Source organism: Oryctolagus cuniculus, chromosome 6 (genome assembly GCF_051225735.1).
Source record: "Oryctolagus cuniculus isolate XC-2025 breed Fujian yellow rabbit chromosome 6, ASM5122573v1, whole genome shotgun sequence".
Taxonomy (NCBI): domain Eukaryota; kingdom Metazoa; phylum Chordata; class Mammalia; order Lagomorpha; family Leporidae; genus Oryctolagus; species Oryctolagus cuniculus.
Genome location: NC_142872.1, coordinates 38,227,936 through 38,246,749, shown reverse-complemented (window position 1 = coordinate 38,246,749; position 18,814 = coordinate 38,227,936). Strand labels below are relative to the sequence as shown.

Sequence of the window (18,814 nt, the reverse complement as noted above, 5' to 3'; positions counted from 1 at the left end):
GCAGGGATAAGAGAAACAGAAGTTTGGAAGTGGAGTGAGAGAAATGGGAATGTTGGCAGATAGAAGTAAAATGGGAGAAATAGGAATGCCCGGAGATAGAGAAATAGAGAAAAATAAGGCCTCCCCTCAACATGCCAATTAGAAGGCTTGGATTCGGTCTGCCCGATTAGTGAGGCGATGAGCACCTGGGCGGCTAGCCGCAGGTCACCGAAGACAGGCACGAATTAACATCAGTAAAGCTTCCCCACAATGCAACAATTAGGAGGCTTGGATTCGGTCTGCCTGATTTAAGGCGGTAAGCGCCAGCAAAGCTCGACCAGAGTATGAGCTGCAGGTCACCGAAGATAGGCACGAACCAATACTAATAAGTCTCCCCCACAATAAGGCAATGAGAAGGCTTGGATTTGGTTTGCCTGATAGGTCTTGTAAGTCCCCTGCAGGCAGAGCAGAGCATGCGCTGCAGGGCACCGAACACAGGCACGCATCAGCGCCTAAAAACCTCCTTACAATGGCGAAGAGAGGACCCGGATTCGGTTTGCCTGATAGGACTTGTAAGAGCCTGTGGCAACTCTAGCAAGTAGAGCAGAGTGTATGCCGCGGGACACCGAAGACAGGCGCGTATCAACGCCAAAAAATAAAAAGAAAGGGGGATCTGTGGGGAGCAATCCGGACTAGACTGTTACTGGAATTAAGACTTATTCTATGCATCTGCTCTCCCACAATATGGCGCTGGGAGAGAAGTAAACAGCTTCCGCACAGCTGCCTCCAGTTCAATCAATTAACTGTAGGACTTGCTCCTGATTGGAGAGCAGCGTACTCGGCGTGTGGGCAGCCGAGTTGGGATTGGCGGAGGAGGACTATAAAGGAGGAGAGAGACGGCATGCACCAGGAACATCTATGGGGAACATCTAGCTGAAGGAACACCTGTGCAGCCCCCGAGTAGAGCAGGCCGGCGGTGTGCCGCTCCCCTGCGGAAGTGGGGAATGCGGCCAGGGGGAACTGCCCTTCCACGGAGGTGGAAGGGATAGTAGCCAACCCGGGAAGAACCAGCAGCAAACCCGGGGAGGGCCGAGCAGACGAAAGAACAGCGCAGGGTCCTGTGTCGTTCCTCCACGAAGAGGGGGAGCGACAGTAGGTACGGGACTGCTGGCTTGTCTGCCTCCCTCTCCAGACAGGGCCTCATCTGACCGCTTGCTGTACCTGAGCAGCCCAGTTCAATTTGTAGAGGCATCGAGAGTGAGCAGGAGACATTTATTACGTGAACACGAATGGACAAGACGCTATTTCCTTGCACTGCGAGTGTCAGGAAACAATGGAGCTGGCTTGCCAGTGATCGCAGACGCATGGAATGCGGAGACACGCTCATCTGCAGCCCTTTATTCTCAGCTGCTCACATCAGCACTCATTGAGCTGGCGTTTGTCACATTAACCAAGAATTCACTCATCTGCCCTTTGAAACTGTAACTCTTGCCCTCATATCCCAAACTGAGCAAGGGCTGGATGGTTAGAGGGCCTCACTCCCACGGCAGAAGAGCAAGGGATATGCTTGTGAATCAGTCTTCGATGGAAAGTCTTGTTCAGTTCACAGGCAGCTATTTTAGCAAGTTTGGGATGTGGCAGCCCAGCGGAGAAATAAATAAGACACAGTGCAATGGTTCTAGGCGTGGGAGGGAGGGGGGAAGGCACATTGCAGAGTCCCCTGAAGAAAATGCAGACCACGTGCCATCCTCTCACTCTTCAGTGACTTTCAATCTTATCCCTGGTCTACGAGAAACCAAAACCCACATGCTACTGAATACGTCTTATTTTCCCTCCACAAGATAGACGTGATTCCAAGAACATTCCATTTTTCTCCCTATGCCTACAAGAACATCCAATTTTGTTCAGGTCCCTTTTAATGGCACTTAATAAAAATACATTCTGGGACCTGACAGAACAGGCTGTCCTATCTCAGACTGCCTCTAAGGCTACCCTGCTTGGAATGGCCAGGTCGACAAGGCTCACCCAGAACACATTCTTCCTAACAGCTCATAGCCATTGCTGACCCCAGGGCTGTCTGTCCCCAGCACTGGCTGGACCTTGGAAGTACCCAGGAAACTCCCCGAATCCCCCCCACCTCCTGGGGCCCAGGCTGCACCCCTGTTCAATCGGATCAGGGCCTGGCGGGGATCCTGGCTTCCTGTACTGCTTCCCGCTGCCCAGCGAGCAGCCACAGTGGGGAGCCCTGAGTTTGGGTCCCAGCTGAGCAACCCATGAGTAAATTTCCCATTCTACTACCTGCTCCTCAGTGTTGACTATTTTTATCAGAAATCTGAGAAGGAAAAAGAAAGTAAAATGCGTCAAGAGCATCTCGTCAAATGGGCGTGGTGCTGTGGCGGGGGCGTGGTGGGGACGAGCTGCTGGCATGTCACGCAGTCCCTGCTTTAACAGGCTGAGAGGCGGGCAGCTGCGACTGATCTGGGCACCTACAGATTTCTTAAAGGCTCTTCCAAACCCAGGGCTGACGGCACTAGGTACTCTAGTTACAGCACGGGGTGTTCTTAGGAAATAAATCTAAGATACCACCTGCTTAAACACATTCTAACTCAAGCACTTCCAAACTCTCTAAGTCATAGAGCAGTCACAATGCCTCACTTTCCCCCATCTATGAATCTTGCCCTCTATCTCAGCCCACAACAGCCAAGAGGGGACTAGGCAGCAGAGACTGTACCCAACATAGCCGCCAGGGGTCGTCTTCCTGGAACAGGAACTGTTTGAGGGTAATTGAGAGATGGCTTTCCAAGTTCAAGGGATTGGCTACCCAGAATGCAGTACTGAGAATGACTCCAAAGAGATCCCAGGGCAATGGGAAAAGACTCCAAACGGTGACAATGCCTACTGCCTTGGGGTGGGCATGGGGCCAGACAGCAGGGAGCTTCCACTCGCCAGCCTGGCCAGCTGGGGCCACTGGCGTTGCTGTCATACTTCACAGGTTGCAAGGGCCTCCACATCCTTAGCCTCACTTTATTCTCCTGTGAGGCAGGGCTTCCTGGATGGGAAAACACTGGTTGTCTCCTGTGTCTCGGGTCCCACAGCCAGCTGATGTCACATGCCTCGAGGCCCTCAGAGACAACCTGAAACTACGGTGGATCCCCTTGGCTCTCCTCCCCAGAAACAGGGAAACGGCCATGATCCAACCTCCCCCAACCACCAGGCCCACCCCAGCCTACTCAGGTTCCTGTCTGCTTTGCATGGCACTTTGTCCCCTGGTGCACCTGACATGCTGTCAAAAGTCCCCTCTTCCTGGGAACTGTCTCTGAACTTGCCCACACACATTCCAGAACTGTGACTTGGTCACTCCCACTCGCAGGCACAGCCAAGAGTCTCCTGGGAACCTGTGCACAGCTCAGACAAACCCATAGGTCCCTGGCCTGAGAGGGCTCCATGTGGTTTACTGCCCAAAACCCCGTGGCCCAAGTCAGGGAATCAGTGACTGCCAGCCATGGTGTCTCCTGATGCCACTTACAGGCAGTGAATGGTCAGGCCAGGCAGTTCTGCAAACACCCAGCACACAGGTAACATCCACCTGGGTAAGCACTCCCATGGGCAGGCCCTGACAGAAGCATGGGGGAGACTGGCCAGTGAGCTGTGGCCTGCTGTCCAGGGTGTGTGACCCAGCATGGGATGGTTTCCCTGAGCAGACAAAACGAGTGGTCCTGCCTTAAGCCTTTGTGGCCCACCCACCTGTTCTGGCTGCCTTCCAGGTGTCCTTCCCTGACACAGGCCTGGTCTTCCCTTCTACTCCTGCCCTTTCTTTGCCTCTCTTCCAAGGTCACAGCCTCTATTCCCATCTCCTCCTCTGGCAACGTGGGCTCCACGGAGAATACCCTAAGAGGGCAGACTCCAGCCCCATGGAGCTGGGCTTGGGGCCCTGGCCAGGAAGCTGGAAGGCACATATCCTCTGTGTCCGTTCACCTCTACCAGGCTCCACTCTGGGTTCCCCTTCTTGTCCTGAGCCTCCAGGACGGTCACGGGCTGGCCGGCCTGCAGGCTGACTTCGTGGTGGCTCCGGGCCACAAAGGGGTAAGCAGCGACCACCTGAAACACACGGGAAGGACACAGAGGGAGGACAGAGAGACTGAGTCCAAAGAGGCAGTTCACGTCATTCCACACGACGCTGGGACCCACTGCGGCTGCTGTTGCTGCTGACTGTGAGAGCAGCCTCCATGAACACCAGGGTCCAGGGGGCCGGCCTGGCCCTCCCCTCTCACCCAATCCTGACAATGACCCCACCCCTGCAAAGCCAAACCCTGCAATGGTTTTCTAGTCAGTCCCTTTTTTTCTTAAAGTATAATTCACATACTGTCCCATTCACCCTTTTAAAATGTGCGAATGCCATGCTTTTAGCTTGTTCCCAAGGTTGTACAATCATCACCACTGATTTCATAACATTTTCCTCATCACAGAAAATCCCTATACAGTAAGTGGTCACCCCCCTCGCCCCCTAAGGCCCTGCCCACCACCGATCGAATTTCTGTCTTTACGACCAGCCTACTGAACACATTCCTCTCGGGGGAATCATGTAGACTTCTGCCACTGGCTTCTCACTCAGCGTTCTGCACCTGAGCCCTATCCACGCCATCAACACGCCTTTCCTTTTCCCAGCTCAGTAATACTCCACCGCATAGTCTCACCTTTTGTTTATCTGCTCATGCTGATGGCATCTGGGTTGTCTCTACCTTCTGGCTCCTATGAATAATGCTGCCATGAACACACACGCACATGCTTCCCACTGCCTTTGAAACAGACTGATCTCTCACCAAGGCCCTGCTGGCCCGGCCCTGCTTCAGTCTCCAGCAGCACTGCACTCTGCCTGGCTACACTGGCTTCCCCATACGCCCCATACACCCTCCGTCCTCTGCTGCCACTGGGCTTCTGCACGTGCTTGTACACTCTCTGCTCTTCCCATGTGCGCCCCTGTATACTCTCTTTATCTACTCAATTCTACTTACTCTTCCCAGCTGAGAAAAACCCCATTCTTCTCAGACAAACCTCTCCTGGGCCTGTCAACACCCAGCACTCTGGCACTTGTCACTGCGCTAATTTTATGGCTCTTCATATCAGGCCTTTGTCCTTCACACTTCTCCCTGCCCCTAGACCATAGGCTTGAGGAAAGCAAGGACCACGATACTCTTGTTCATCAATGTATCTGTTATCTACACAGAGCTTGGCAAATATGGAAGGACGGCAGCAATGAATAGATCCCATCTGGGGGATGAGGGAGGGTCAGCTTCCTACCATTTATGTGGCTGGGTGGGAGGCCCTTTTTTCTGGATCGCTCCCTGCCTCGGACACTGACGTGACCATTGCACAAGATCCCAGCCTCACAGGGCAGCAGGCCCTCCAGATAGGCAGAACAGAGATTTTCACAGTGCAGCAAACTCCAGCCCCAGTCCAGGTGGCAGAGGTGAGGCCAGCCTCCAGCCCTGTCCCACACTCACCTGGGGCACAGCAGAGAGAGAAGGGACTGGGGCTGAGGTGTGCTGTGGTGCTGGCTGCGGGGAGTCTACACGTGGCCCCGCCTGCCCTCTGAGCTCCTGATCACTGGGAATGATGCGGTACAGCTGCAGTCTCCCAGCCGGCACGTACCCCCGATGGCCTAGGGGACAGGCAGAAGGTCACCGGGCTGTGGATCGTCTTCCCACCCCTTGTAGTTCAGATGTCAACAGACACACATGCCCTTGGCTCAGCTTCCCGGCACACCACACTTCAGTGGATCCCACAAGGTCATCTGGGAACCCACAATGTACCCCTCCCCGGTGCTGCTTCTAGCTTCTGCTCACACCCCTCCCACCACGACAGGTGCTCACTCCCTACCCGAGGCAGCCCACTCTGCTGTGAACAGCTCTGACAGAGAGCACAGCTGCTCTTGGGACTGATAATGAAAACTGCCTTCCTGTGCTGGCCCCATGGCCCCACACCCCTCTGGGGGCCGCCCAGAGCCAGGCTGCTTCCTCTCACCAAGACTGCCTTGGTCCCCCACAGGCGGGAGGCCCCAGCTCCTTCTTGGCTGCTCTGGTTGCCATGGCCAAAATGGCCCGCACACCCCAAGGCTCTAGGTCCAGCACCCAATCTCACGGTCTTCACCAACTCCTGAAGTTGGTGGGTGAAATCAGAGGAGCTGCCTGACTTCCTTAAAACCATGCAGTTTGCTCAGTAGAGGAGCTGGGATCCCAATCCAGCCCTCCTGTCCCAGGGGTCTTGCTCTAACACCCAGTCCGTGATTTCCCAAGTCCGGAGGGTGCTAGATGCCTGATGCCCACTTTTTAAATTGCCCCACTTTTTAAAACTTGATCTAGCACTATATAACCACATGATATAATTCATGGGCTTAGGGACCTGTCCTATTTTTTTCTAATAAAGATTAATATACTTAAACAATTATAATAAGCTGTCTAAAGGTGGAAAAAAGCCCCCCATGGCATGGAGGGCTGAGGGGCAGGTGCTGTGCTATATAACAAGTTAAGCTGCCACTCTGCTTCTGATTCAGTCCCTTGCTAATGTCCAGAAAGTTAGCAGATGATGGCCCAAGTGCTTGGGTCCCTGCTACCCTTGGGGGAGGTGTAGATAGAGTTCCAGGCTCCTGGCAACAGCCTGGCTCAGTCCTGGCTGTTGAGGCCATTTGTCTGTCTGTCTTTCTTTGTCATTCTACATTTCAAAGAAATAAATCTTTAAAAAAATAATCTGTAGGTCCCCTAACAGAAATCCCAAGCAACCCTTATCTTCTGGGACCCACTCTTCCTCTCTGGAAGGCTCTGCTGGGCCATCTCATCCCTAGTTGATGGTACCCCCTGCTTCAAGCCTGGATACCCAGAACTGAGCAGCACACCCCAAGGCCATGGTAGCCAGTGAAGAAGGGGAGGGCCAGTGGTTTTCCTCATCCTTGACATCAGACTTCAGTCAAGGAGCTGGGACCCACATGCACCTGCATCTTCCAGGTGGTGCTGGAGTTCTCCCTTCACACATCGCCATGCCAGCAGCCTGTGAGGCGCCCAAGGCAAGGCACTCATCTTGTCTGCACAGCACCCAGTATGGACTGGCGATGGATGCTGCGATGAGGTGGAATTCCTCCTGGTGTCGTGCACCATGGAGTTGCACTAGCTTGAGTGTGCCCCACCCCCTGTATAACACCTGTTCTCACTCCCATCCCGGATTTTTGCACAGCCAGACTTGGCCCACAAGAGTGCCCATGCCTGCCCACTGGCTTCTCTTGGGGTCTTGTCCCAGGAGGAGGAGAAGGGCCAACAAAGGCTCACGTACCCCCAGTGTCCACCAGCCAGCGGCTGCTGTTGCCTTTGGTGTCCTTGTTTTGAAGGAGGGCCACGATCTGGCCCCGTGGCAGTGTCAGGTCCAGGGTCCCAGGCCCGCTGACGTTGCTTGTCACCTGATACAGCTTCCCAGGGCCATACTTGCTCAGGAGAGCCTGCACCTGGCGTTCAGACCCTGGCAGGAGGGGCTGGGGGGAGAAGGGCCAGAGACAGACACAAGTGCTTGCATGAACATTTGCCACATTCTGAGAGCCCAAATCCTGGCCCGATCCTCCCTCTGCTACCAGCGGGCCCACGCCAACCCCAGCAGCAGTGCCATCAACACTAGAGGGTTGGCTCTCAGCATCCAAAGGCCATTCTGGAGAAACTTCTAGTTTCTGGGATTCTCTAAAATCCAAATTCTTCATTTTGAAATTTCTATTACAGAATTCTGAAGAGTGGGCCCTAAATCCAGCCCATAATGCCCAGCTGAGTTATCCTGCAGGCAAATGCCTTGTGTAAGTATTTTAGTCCCATAAGACTGTGTGCTTCATGAGGTACCAAGCCTCAGGCATTTGGCTACCACCTGCACGGGGCCCACACAGCAGCCCTCACACATCTGCGACTCTGTGGGTTTTCAGTCCACAAGGACTCACTGAGTGCCTACCGTACATAAGGCCGCTGGTGAGCTTTGTGAATGGTGTAGAGAAACACAGGTCTGCCGGGATGCAAGCTGCCCTCTAGCCAGGGACAGTGCTTTGGTGGCCCTTTCAGCTTGTCCCCAACTCTCCTTGCACTCACTGCTTCTGGCAAAAGTGCCAACAAGGGACTCAAGTGTGAGGGTTTCCTGTTGTAAAACCAGTAAGGAACTAAAAAGGCTAAACATGTATCTACTATATATTCTATTTGTGCAGGTATTTATATAATATCTCTCTCTCTCTCTCTCTACTCTCTCTCACACACACACACAAATATGCTTACTGTGATGGATATGGTTACTTCTAGGGGGAGGAGTTAGGTGTGGGGAGGTAGGCAGAGGTGCCTTTGGGGCCATTTGGGCACAGATTCTGCCATAACCCTACCCCAACAGAGACATTGAGTCAGGATTAAGAACTGGGAGGGCTCAATGTTTCCAAATGGGTCCTTAAATGGGATGGCGGAGATGGGTTGGTTAATGTGAGTATAAAAGCAAGAACAGGCAGAGGGCATTAAGGGGCGGGCGTTGTGGTAAAGCAGGTTAAGCCGCCACTTGCAAGGCCTGCATCACATACTGGAGTGTCAGGTCAAGTCCTGGCTACTCCTCTTCTAATCCAGCTCCCTGCTAATGTGCCTAAAAAGGTAGCTCAAGTCTTTGGGTTTCTGGCATTCATGTGGGAGACGTGGATGGAGTTTCTGACTCCTGGCCCAGCCCTGGCTGTTGCAGCCTTTTGGGGAGTGGACCTGTGGGTGAAAGATCTCATCTCCCTCACTCGCTCTCACTGTCACTCTTTCAAGTTGATGAAAGAAATAAACTTTTTTTTTTTTTTAAAGCTGGCGGTATAGCAAATATTTGCCTTCTTTAGCCTGACAAGCTCCAAGGTGTACTGAAGACAGAAGTACCCCCTGGAGGGCCCAGAGGGAAGGACAACTGCATGTATCACCAGGACTGCTCCTGACCTCACGGCTGTATTTCCAGTGGGTTCTGGACCTTCAGCCAAGTAAGTCAGGCATCTAAGAAAGGTGTGTGTGTGTGTGTGTGGGCAAGGAGGGGAAGGGAAAGAGTGTCTAGGATTACAAATGTTTTCACCTGGGGCCAGTGCCATGGCTCACTTGGTTAATCCTCCGCCTGTGGCACCGGCATCCCATATGGGCACCAGGTTCTAGTCCCGGCTGCTCCTCTTCCAGTCCAGCTCTCTGCTGTGGCCTGGGAGGGCAGTGGAGGATGGCCCAAGTGCTTAGGCCCCTGTACCTGCATGGGAAACCAGGAGGAAGCACCTGGCTCCTGGCTTCAGATCGGTGTAGCTCCGGCTGTAGCGGCCATTTGGGGGGTGAACCAATGGAAGGAAGACCTTTCTCTCTGTCTCTCTCTCTCTCACTGTCTAACTCTATCTGTAAAATAAATTAAAAAAAAAAGCAAATGTTTTCACCTCTTTTTTTGTTTCTCTGTCTTCTCATTTTTGTATAATGAGTACAGCTTGCCAATTGGTTTTAAGTACAAAGAGAGAAGAGGCTCCTACCACACACTTGAGGGGCTGCAGGTCTTCATTTATTTTTAAACATTTATTAATTTGAAAGGCAGAGTTAAAGGGCAGGGAGAGACAGAAAGAGAGGGATCTCCCATCTACTGGTTCACTCCCCAGGTGGCCATAACAGTTGGCGCTGGGCCACACCAAAGCCAGGAGCTTCATTCAGATCTCCCATGTGGGTAGCAGGGGCCCAAACACTTGAGCCATCTTCCACTTCTTTTCCCAGATCATTAGCAGGGAGTTGGATCAGAAGTGGCGCAGCAGGGACACAAAACAGCACCCCTAAGGGATGTGGTATGGAAGCTGGTATGAGAACATGGTGAGGGAGTAGGACACATCTTGATGACAAATGTGAGGACGGTCCAGGTTGGTTGGTTGGTTTTGACAGGCAGAGAGAGAGAGAGAGAGAGAGAGACAGAGAGAGAGACAGAGAGACAGAGAGAGAGCGCACGTGTGCGGGAGAGCGCTCCCATTCATTGGTTCACTCCCCAAATACTCATAATGGCTGGGGCTGGGCAGGGCTGAAGCCAGGGGCTAAGAGCTCAATCCAGGTCTCCCATGTGGGTGGCAGGAACCTAAGTACCACTGGAACCATCACCACTGTCACCCAGGGTCCACATTAACAGGAAGCTGGAGGCAAAGGCAGAGCTGGGTATTTTTTTTTTTAAGATTTTTTTTTTTATCTGTTTGAAAGTTAGAATTACAGAAGAGGGAGCAAGCGAGTGAGCGAGCGATTTTCCATCTGCTGGTTCACTCCCCAAATAGCTTCAACAGCAGGGGCTGGGCCAGGCTGAAGCCAGGAGTCAGGAATTACATTTGGGTCTCCCATATGAGCGGCAGGGACCCAAGTACTTTCCTAGGCAGGGAGCTGGACCAATAGTTTAACAGGTAGGACTCTGGCCAGTGCCTATATGGGAAGTTGGTGCTGCAGATGGTAGCTTAACCTGCTATGCCACAGCACAGGTACCAGGGCTGGGTTTTGAACCCAGACACTCTGAAACAGGCCTCTTAACCACCAGGCAAAATGCCCAACCCAAAAGTTCCAGACTTTTGATGTTCATGCTACTTGCCCATGCTTAAGACTAATTCCACTCAATCTTTGAGAGTTAAAGTTTTCTTATTCTTGACCCGAGAGTTCTGACTGCTTTTCAGCTTATTGGCCATGAAGAGCAGGGTGTATATGGGTGTGTCCCCCCGAGACAGAAAGGAGAGGGGAAGAGAAAATCTGCCCATGGGTAACAAAACAGTGGGAAAAGACAAAGGGAAGGGAGGAAGGGAGTGAGCCTCACCCGGGAACACTTGAAAGCCTGGGCGGTCTTTGCGGACAGGCAGGGACACTTACTTGTGTGGTGGGCAGTGGCAGCACTTTCTCAAAGTTCTTTCGGAAGGAGCGAAGCTGGTCACCGGCTTGGCCTAGGGTATCCTCCACCAGCTTGTTGAAGGCCGGCTCCGAGAGGTGGCGGTGGGGCAGCTGGGTGGGGATAGACAGGACCTTCTTCAGGGAAGACAAGACACGGAAACCACGGCTACCCACACTCTAGCCAATGGAGCGCTATGATGGGCGTTTTCATCACGGTCAGCTGTGGGTGCTGCCGCCTACTGGCTCCCTCTCCTCTAAGAATACATCCCTCTCTGGGGGTCCAGGAGTATTGCCCAGCAGGGTGCTCTCACCCGAGGACCCGTGCGCCTAGCATCCCTTCCTCCCATCCGTGGAGCCTGGTCCGAGGATGACAATGGACCAGGCCAGGCCAGGGGAGCACTCTTGTGAAGGCTGAGAATGAGAGGGGAGCTCTTCCTTAGGGTTCTGAGATATGCAGGTGCACGCATGGAGCTCTGCCCAGCCAGCTCTCCCACCAAGCAGAGAAAAGCCTGTCTGAGAATAAAGCCAGCCTCGAGAGGGAAACAGAGGCAGGGGGTAGAGCAAAGACCAGGGCTCTGTGAGCGCTACTTGTTCTGCATGTGGCCAGGTCTCAGGCTTGATCCCCTGCTGGGCCTCCCAGTCCCCCCGTGAGTCCCTTCTTCATACTCAAACCAGTCTGGTTTGGGTTTAGATTACTCACAGCCTAAAGACCTGTGTGTCATACTGTGTCCAGAGAGACCCCAGCCCTGGAAAGAGTCCTGTGTCCTAATCTGACCACCTGGGAGCGAGTGAGTGAGACCCCAGAGCTCACAGACACAAGTCCAGCTCACGGAATTGTCACCAAACCCATGTCATGGATGAAGACTGGGGTTTCTGCCCTGCAGGCCTCTCCAAGCTCCATAGGACGCAGCCGAGGCAGGCTGGCAGCAGGCACTGCCCTCCCATTCCACAGTGCATGATCCGTTAGGAAATGCAGACTCGATTCTTGCTGCTATAAACCTGACTTCCACCCTCCTGGCATGCCAAAACACTCTGCAGCCCCGCAGAGCCGAGCCTCAATAGGTGAGGATCCAGGGGGCCAGAGCAGAGAGAAAAGACCACCTAACCAGACTGACCTTTCTGCCAATCATCTTCTTGCGGATGGTTCTGGCCTCAAGCAAGCCAAAACCTGTGTCTGACACAGAACTCTCCTGAAAGCTCTAGGGCTGGGAAGCAGCAAAGCCCGGCCCCTGGTGCTGCAGAAGGGGCTCTGGCCAGTGCTCAGCAGAAGGCCGCTCAGAGGGCTACTGGAGGAGGGAGGCTGGGGACAGGGACCTGTCACCCGGGGAGGGAAATCCTGAAAGCTTCGTGGAGAGGCTCACTCACCTGCCACATGTCTCGGGTGCCCACGACACACCAGCCACTGTGTAAGGCTGCGGGGGTGGGGTGCACAGGGCACGGTGGTGGGGAGAGGGGCATTCCTGGCTAAGAGGGAATGTATAAAGAGGGTGTCACACGCAGAAGCACTGTGCTGAAGCCCGGGGCCGCAGGTGCAGAGTGTGGCTATGGGTGGGGCCAGTCTTAGAGGACTCCCCATGCTAGGAGCTGGCTCAGGAAAGCTGAGCTGGGGGACAGGAAGCACAAGAGACGCTTGTGGGATGGGAAGGACAGAAAGTGCTCCCAAGGTCCAACCACAGCCTTTCAGCCCGGATGCCGACATCACAGAGCAGGATCAGGATGCGGCTGGGTATTCTTTCCTACATCAGCTGCAACGTCAAAATGCCAGAATCACAGTTTGCACTGGGAGGTTCGTCCAAACCTCTTTGGAACCTATGTATGTTTTCAGCCCAGAGCTCCTTTCACAGGCCCTTGGGCTTTGTGGTCCAGGGCCCAGGCTCTGGGCTTGAACTGCTGTATTCAAGCCCTGCCATTAGCTGTGTGGCCTTAGGCAAACTACGGAACCTCTCTGCGCCTCAATGTTTTTATTTTTTGGAGGAGAAAAATAATAACAATGATAATAATAATAATAATAATACCAACTCTGCAGGGCTGCTGTGAAAATTCCATGAGATAATGCAAAACGCTCTATGGAAAGTGCTCCAAATAGGTACAATGGAAGTGCTCACCAGGAGGCAGTTACTGGAAGTATTATACAAATCCTAGCAGCCTGAGCCATTTACGCCTGCCCGCATAGAAAGGGCCTCTGTCTCTGTCATCACCTTCACCAGCACTCCAGGGATAGGTGACAGCCTCCTGGTTTACCAGCACCTGGGAATGGCCTGGACCCTGGGTCCTGCCCTTACTTTCATGGTTTGAGTCCACCAATGGAGGGACACTAGCCGAAAGAGAGACCTAGAAGGTCCCCACTGCCCCCTCGTAAGCACCTGCTGGCCTTTGGGAAGACCCCATCTCACTCCACCCAGCCCCTGCAAACAGCCTGCTGAAGGTGCTGCCAGGCCCAGCCTGGCCACTCCCTCGAGGCATCGCAGTCCCTGTGGCCTCACCTGGTCCATGCTGCCCTCCGCCCTCTGCAGCACTTGCTTTGCCAGGTCCCTCTGGAGGGCCACGAACGTGCACAGGATCTGGCCCAGCCACTGCAGAGCCAGCTGGTTAAACTGCGGGAGCTCAGCCACCAGCAGGGAGTTGAGCGCCTGGTACGTGTGCCGGGCTGCCTCCTCCTCATAGGTCACACTGCCTGCCTCCAGCAGCTTCTCTTCCACCCGCTCAAAGTCCAGTAGCTTGTCCAGACGCTTCTTGATCAGGTTCTGAGGGCCAACTAGGGCTTTGGCCAGGCTGCACAATGGCTGCCACACCAGGCCTTCCAGCCGCTGCTTCTGTGGGGAGAGGTGAGCTTGGGAGTCAGGTGGGGAGGTGGCAGAGGTGGGAGCACTAGGGACAGCAGCTTCAGAGGCTGGCAAGCCCAGGCACCAGTCCCACCCCCACCGATGAGCTGGGACCCTTGACAGGTCATCTAAGCCCTCTGGACCACAGTCTGCCCCTCTATACAATGGGGACAATGCATGTAATGAGCTTAACATTCAATACTCCTTAGTATCATTACTGTGCAAATATCTCAAAAAAGATTTTGTATAGATTGGTGGTCCAGGGCATTTTCCACATGGTTCATATCTCAGCCTGCCTCGGCCCATCCATATAAACAACGGGGGTCCCTGGTCACACCCACTGAGCCTCGACTCCCATCTGCAGAATGGGACTTTTAACAGAGACTACCCCAGAAGCCACATGGTATGGATGAAAGGTGGGAAAGAATGCACAAGGCTTAGGATACTGCCTGGCAGGTAGTGGGGCTCAACACACATGGCTGGGGCTATTCTGATCAGAAAATGCACTACTAGTGACCCCTGCCCTGCTGACCGCCCCAGGCAACGTGGACATGAGAACCGTGTACAGCACCTGCCTTCTACATATTACTCTTGCAGGCTCTGCGCCTGCCTAACAAAGAGGAGAAGGAAGCAGCACTCACGAACTCCAGGAAGGCCTCGCGCTGCAGGTCCCTCACCAGGCTGCGGTAGTGCGCCACAGGCCCCTCGGGCACGTCCAGATCGTAGTCATGTGGCCTGAAGCGGAGGAAAGCCTGGGCCCCAGGCCGGAGAGACACAGTCACAGCCTGCCGGGGCCGTCTCATGCCTCACTCCCCTTCCACAGAACATCCTGCAGAGGCTGTCCAGGCCCTCTGCACACCCTCAGTGACGGGGAAGTTCCAGCCTATTCTATCCTCGCACCACCTGGGTATTCAGAGAGCTCTTCCTTAGAACAAGCCAGTGCCTCTTTCCCTCTCTCTTCCGGGGCTTCCCCACCTTCACACGTTTGCTTGCCATGTTCATATTGCACATATTCTACTAATATTTTTCTTTAAACCAACTATCTACTCATAATTAAATCAATGCATTAAAAAAAGGAGAAGAGAAAAACACCCTTATGAGGGTACCATGCAGGGAAACCAGTAAGAATCGCTGTAGATGGACTTGTAAGAATGATTGCTTACAAACACAGGGCAGTTAAAAATTGCATCTGGATATCATTGCCTGCTAAAGGCTCCCAGCCTGGGGCTCCGTGTGTGCATGTTAAGGACCCACTGACAAAGAGGCTTTTCCTTGACTCAGGATGAAAGGAGGGAAGCCCTGTCTCCTGATGGGATTCCACCTTAACACAGCGTCTAGTGTATAAGTCCTGCATCTATGGAAATACAGCCTTTGGGACTCCAAATAGTCACCCGAGCTGGAGAAGCCAGATTTATCTCAGTCACACGTCCCCTGCGTTCTCTCTCTCAAGGCCAGTATCTGCAGGCTCTCCCATCTATTTCAGGACAGGCTCTGAGCACCTTCCCCTTCCAGTGTCCTGTGCAGTACCAGGATGCCCTGGGAGCCCAGGGTACAGCGCAGACCTGTGGGGGAGCTGCAACTCCTTCCTCTCACATACACCCAGCCACGCCACCCCATAGCCCATCAACAAAGGGCCCAGGGTCACCTCTGACTGCACCTGTCTGCACAAGCAGATGTGACTGAGAACAAAACCACTCAGCAAGGGGGCAGAGTGGATGGCCTGAGCCAGCCTGGGTGACAGGACCAAAGATGGGAATTTTGGTTTGAGGACAGTGATGTGCAGGATGAGTGGGTAAACTGGTGGTCCTGTGGGCTGAATCCGGTTTGAGAGATCTATTTTCTTGGGCCTGTGCAGCACTGAGGCTTTTATGGAATTAATGGCTCAGGTCAACACATGAGGAAATTTTACCACAAAGTCTTGAGTTTCCAGGGTTCCTCTGCTCAAAATCGGAAGAACTGGTCCCCCTCAGCCCACATCCACACACAGCAGCACCCCCACAGTACTGCGTAATGGCTGCCTCCTTAGACTCATTCATTCATTTGGCCAAATTCCAAATATTATTTTATATTTAAATCTACCCAAAAAGTCTCATGAAGAGTCTGTTCGACATTAGACTCCTATTGCATGCTATTATCTATGTCTTGTACACTTCACTCAGTTCTATTACCTGCCTAGCCCCTCTAGGAACCTGAGTTTGTGTCTCCTGCTCTAGGTGCTGGCCTGGCAGGAGGGCCCTGTCCCTGCCCAGTGGGATATCTCAATAGGCTCCAACACTGCTCCCACGCCAACGATCCAGCCCCAGACCCACTTGAAATTAACCATGCAGGGGCCTCACCTCCAGATTATCCAGGTAAGCAGCCACGTTGCTCTTCAGCTCGGTCACACACACAGACACCCACTGGAACCTCTCTTCTAAGTCATCAAACTCCTTGTCTTCTGTCTGAAGTGAACACACATGTCAGGGCCATGGAGATCCACAGGGGGGCAGTGTACTCACTGTGGACCATCTTTCCACAGGCCTGCCCGCCAGGGCTGGTCCCTGAGCCCCAAAGTGGAGTGTGAAATGGCTAACAGGCAGGGTAGCTTGGCGCTTTTCTATTTGTACCATGGACACCTCCCCCCCCCACACACTCACTCTCACTCACACACACACACACACACACACACACGAGCACTTGCGAAACAACATCTGGCTCAGAGTAAGCACTCAATCAACCTGAGCTGCTACCAGAAGCCCTGGAGACTCGCCCTCCTATCCGTGTGAAGAGGTCCCCAAAAAGAGCAGCGCCAGGTGCAACGGCAACGCTCCACGGTGGCTCTTGGTGGGCAGGATGGGCGCCAGCTCTGCCTCTTCTCAGCACCTCTCTCAGCTGCTGCTGTCTCACGCCCTACTGCCAGCACTGCACAGAACCTGGACCTCGGGAGTGGCTGGTGTGGGGGCGGTGGTAACCTCCCTCCCAGGCCCACACTCACCCTGGGTATCAGCCCCGCCTCCTGCTTCAGCAGCTGGCTCAGCCGGGTGGTCTTCTTGGAAAGCGTGTGCGTGTTGATGCGGGCCAGCCGCTCCCGGAGGGTCAGCTGCTCCACCTTGTTGTACTTGGAGGCTGTGCCGACAGAGAAGAGGAGGCACAGCTTGGACGACCGAGGCTACCGCAGGGAAGCAAGGGTTCTGATCCACCTGGCTGGGCCCCTGCCTGGGCCCTGTCTCCACCAGGACTGCATCCTTCAGAAGGGTGGGAGCCTCCTCTGGGCCACACCTCATCTGTGAGATGAAGCCAGCCAGTTTGCAGGATTGCTGGATCATGTAAGACAACAGGTCTGAATGGACTTCCCCAAGAAGAACCCAGTAGGCAGCCATTTGCCTGGAGTCTCGCAGATTTAGCCAGGAATCTGGGAACCACAGTTCCCACCCCTGGCTCTAGGCTTCCCACTCCTCTGTCACCTCTCAATCAGGACACAGAAGTGAGCAGGGAGGCCGTGCAAAGCTACCAGATACAGTATGGTGTGGTGGGAAAGACCCCAGGCCTGAGTTTGAAACCTGGCTCTGTCCCTCATGACTCTGGGTCCAGGAGCAAGTGACATAAACTATTTCACCTGGCTGTGAAGAGGGGCTCACAGGGTCAGCCGGGGGCAGTGGGGGGTGGGGGTGGGGGCTGGTGCAAGGGCCAGGTGAGACAATGAAGGGGAAGATGTGCCCAGGTGGCCCTGGACAGCACTGGCTAGACCTTCACTATTAGATTGCCTCAGCTGCATGGCTGAGTTTCTCTGTTTTTGGACCCTGCTCCGTCTTCCAAACCTTCCTGCTGGGAGGCAAGGACTCCTCCAGGGTCCAGATCTATGCAGACAGCTCTTTAGCAATTCGGTATTCACCTCTCCTCCACATCGAGGCAGCCTGTGGTTTGGTTGGGATGGTAGCTGGTGTGTGTGGGGGTGCCCACTGGTATAAACCAATGCATATAAATCCCACCACCCTGGTAATAGTGACTGGTTCAAAGGAGGGCACACAGCCCCAATCTAAGCCAATCCATTCATGGCATTCTCCCAACCATGGTGATTTGTTCAGAGTGAACACATGATCAAGTGGGTCCTATCAGAAGGAAGTTCTCATTTAATTTTCAATGGTTTCAGGGGGACAAACCCTGTCTTACCTTAAAGGCTGTGGTGTGCAGATATGAGTCTTAGAATAGCATAGCCACTTACTGCTATGAGAAAAGCCAGCCTGAAGATGAAGCTGATTCTCAGAGTTACAGGGAAATGGCGCCAGCACCCTGATTAAACCCTACCTACAGCCCCCACTGCCTACATGGCCTTTACTGGTGAAGCGTTCTCTGATGTGCCTTCTGAGCACCCATGTCCTTACCCACTTCCTTGCGCATCTTGTACTCATTGATGTTGGCATTCACGTCCCGGAGGGCAGAGGTAGCCCTCTGGAGGACAGAGTAGGCACTGGCATCAGGGAGTGTGTTCTCCAGGATTTTCTGCAGCAGCAATGGGTACTTGGTAATCCTCTGCAGAGGGATTACCAGTAAGAAACTGAGGCCTGAACGTCCGGCTTGTGGCCTGAGGGAGAAGGCTCGTGTTAGGCAGGTAAACCCCACCCTTCGGACACCAGGGGGCCTGGAGTGTAGTGCCAGCTCTGTCACTGAATCCACTGAGGGATCCAGGCAGTCCCCCTCCCTCTGTGGGCCTCGATTTTCTCACCTGTCATCTGTGAGGGTTAGATACAGGCAGGCAGTGCCAGTCCTGGGCCTTGCTTCCCCATCCGTACCACACCCAGTGACTGGGGCAGGCACTTGGGGCAGCGGTTAACAAGCTGCTTGGCATACCTGCATCCCACATCAGAGTGTGTGGTTGGTTCAAGTCCCAGCTCCTCCACTTCCAATGCAACTTCCTGCTAACGCATACCCTGGGAGACAACAGTTCAGGGCTCAAGTACTAGGTCCCTGTGACCCATGTGGAAGACCTAGACTGAATTCTGGGATACAAGCTTTGGCCTGGACTACCCTTGGCTGTTGCGGGCACTTGAGAAGTGAACCAACAGATGGCAGATCTCTTTTTTTACCTTTCAAATAAAAATTAAAATAAATAAATAAAAATGAGAAGGAAAACAACAACAATGA

The 18,814-nt window shown here is 53.7% G+C and overlaps 1 protein-coding gene across 13 annotated transcripts in view; it reads right to left on the bottom strand.

The window, feature by feature from the left end:
* Nucleotides 1-1,232: 1,232 nt before the first annotated feature.
* Nucleotides 1,233-18,814, bottom strand: part of ARHGEF37 (Rho guanine nucleotide exchange factor 37) — a 56,627-nt gene continuing 39,045 nt past the window's right edge. For 7 of the 13 annotated variants that reach the window (XM_089336067.1, XM_089336071.1, XM_089336070.1 and 4 more), the window contains 8 exons: nucleotides 16,668-16,798; nucleotides 16,030-16,134; nucleotides 14,335-14,445; nucleotides 13,355-13,684; nucleotides 10,854-10,982; nucleotides 7,300-7,495; nucleotides 5,481-5,638; nucleotides 1,233-4,077 (listed from right to left, as the gene is read on the bottom strand). In XM_089336067.1, the coding sequence (XP_089192193.1) occupies nucleotides 3,868-4,077; nucleotides 5,481-5,638; nucleotides 7,300-7,495; nucleotides 10,854-10,982; nucleotides 13,355-13,684; nucleotides 14,335-14,445; nucleotides 16,030-16,134; nucleotides 16,668-16,798 (1,370 nt within the window). In that variant the 3' untranslated portion in view covers nucleotides 1,233-3,867. Of the gene's footprint in view, nucleotides 4,078-5,480; nucleotides 5,639-7,299; nucleotides 7,496-10,853; nucleotides 10,983-13,354; nucleotides 13,685-14,334; nucleotides 14,446-16,029; nucleotides 16,135-16,667; nucleotides 16,799-18,054; nucleotides 18,255-18,814 lie in introns of all 13 variants that reach the window. The other 6 variants (XM_008255241.5, XM_008255244.5, XM_008255242.5 and 3 more) reach the window with 1 other exon arrangement.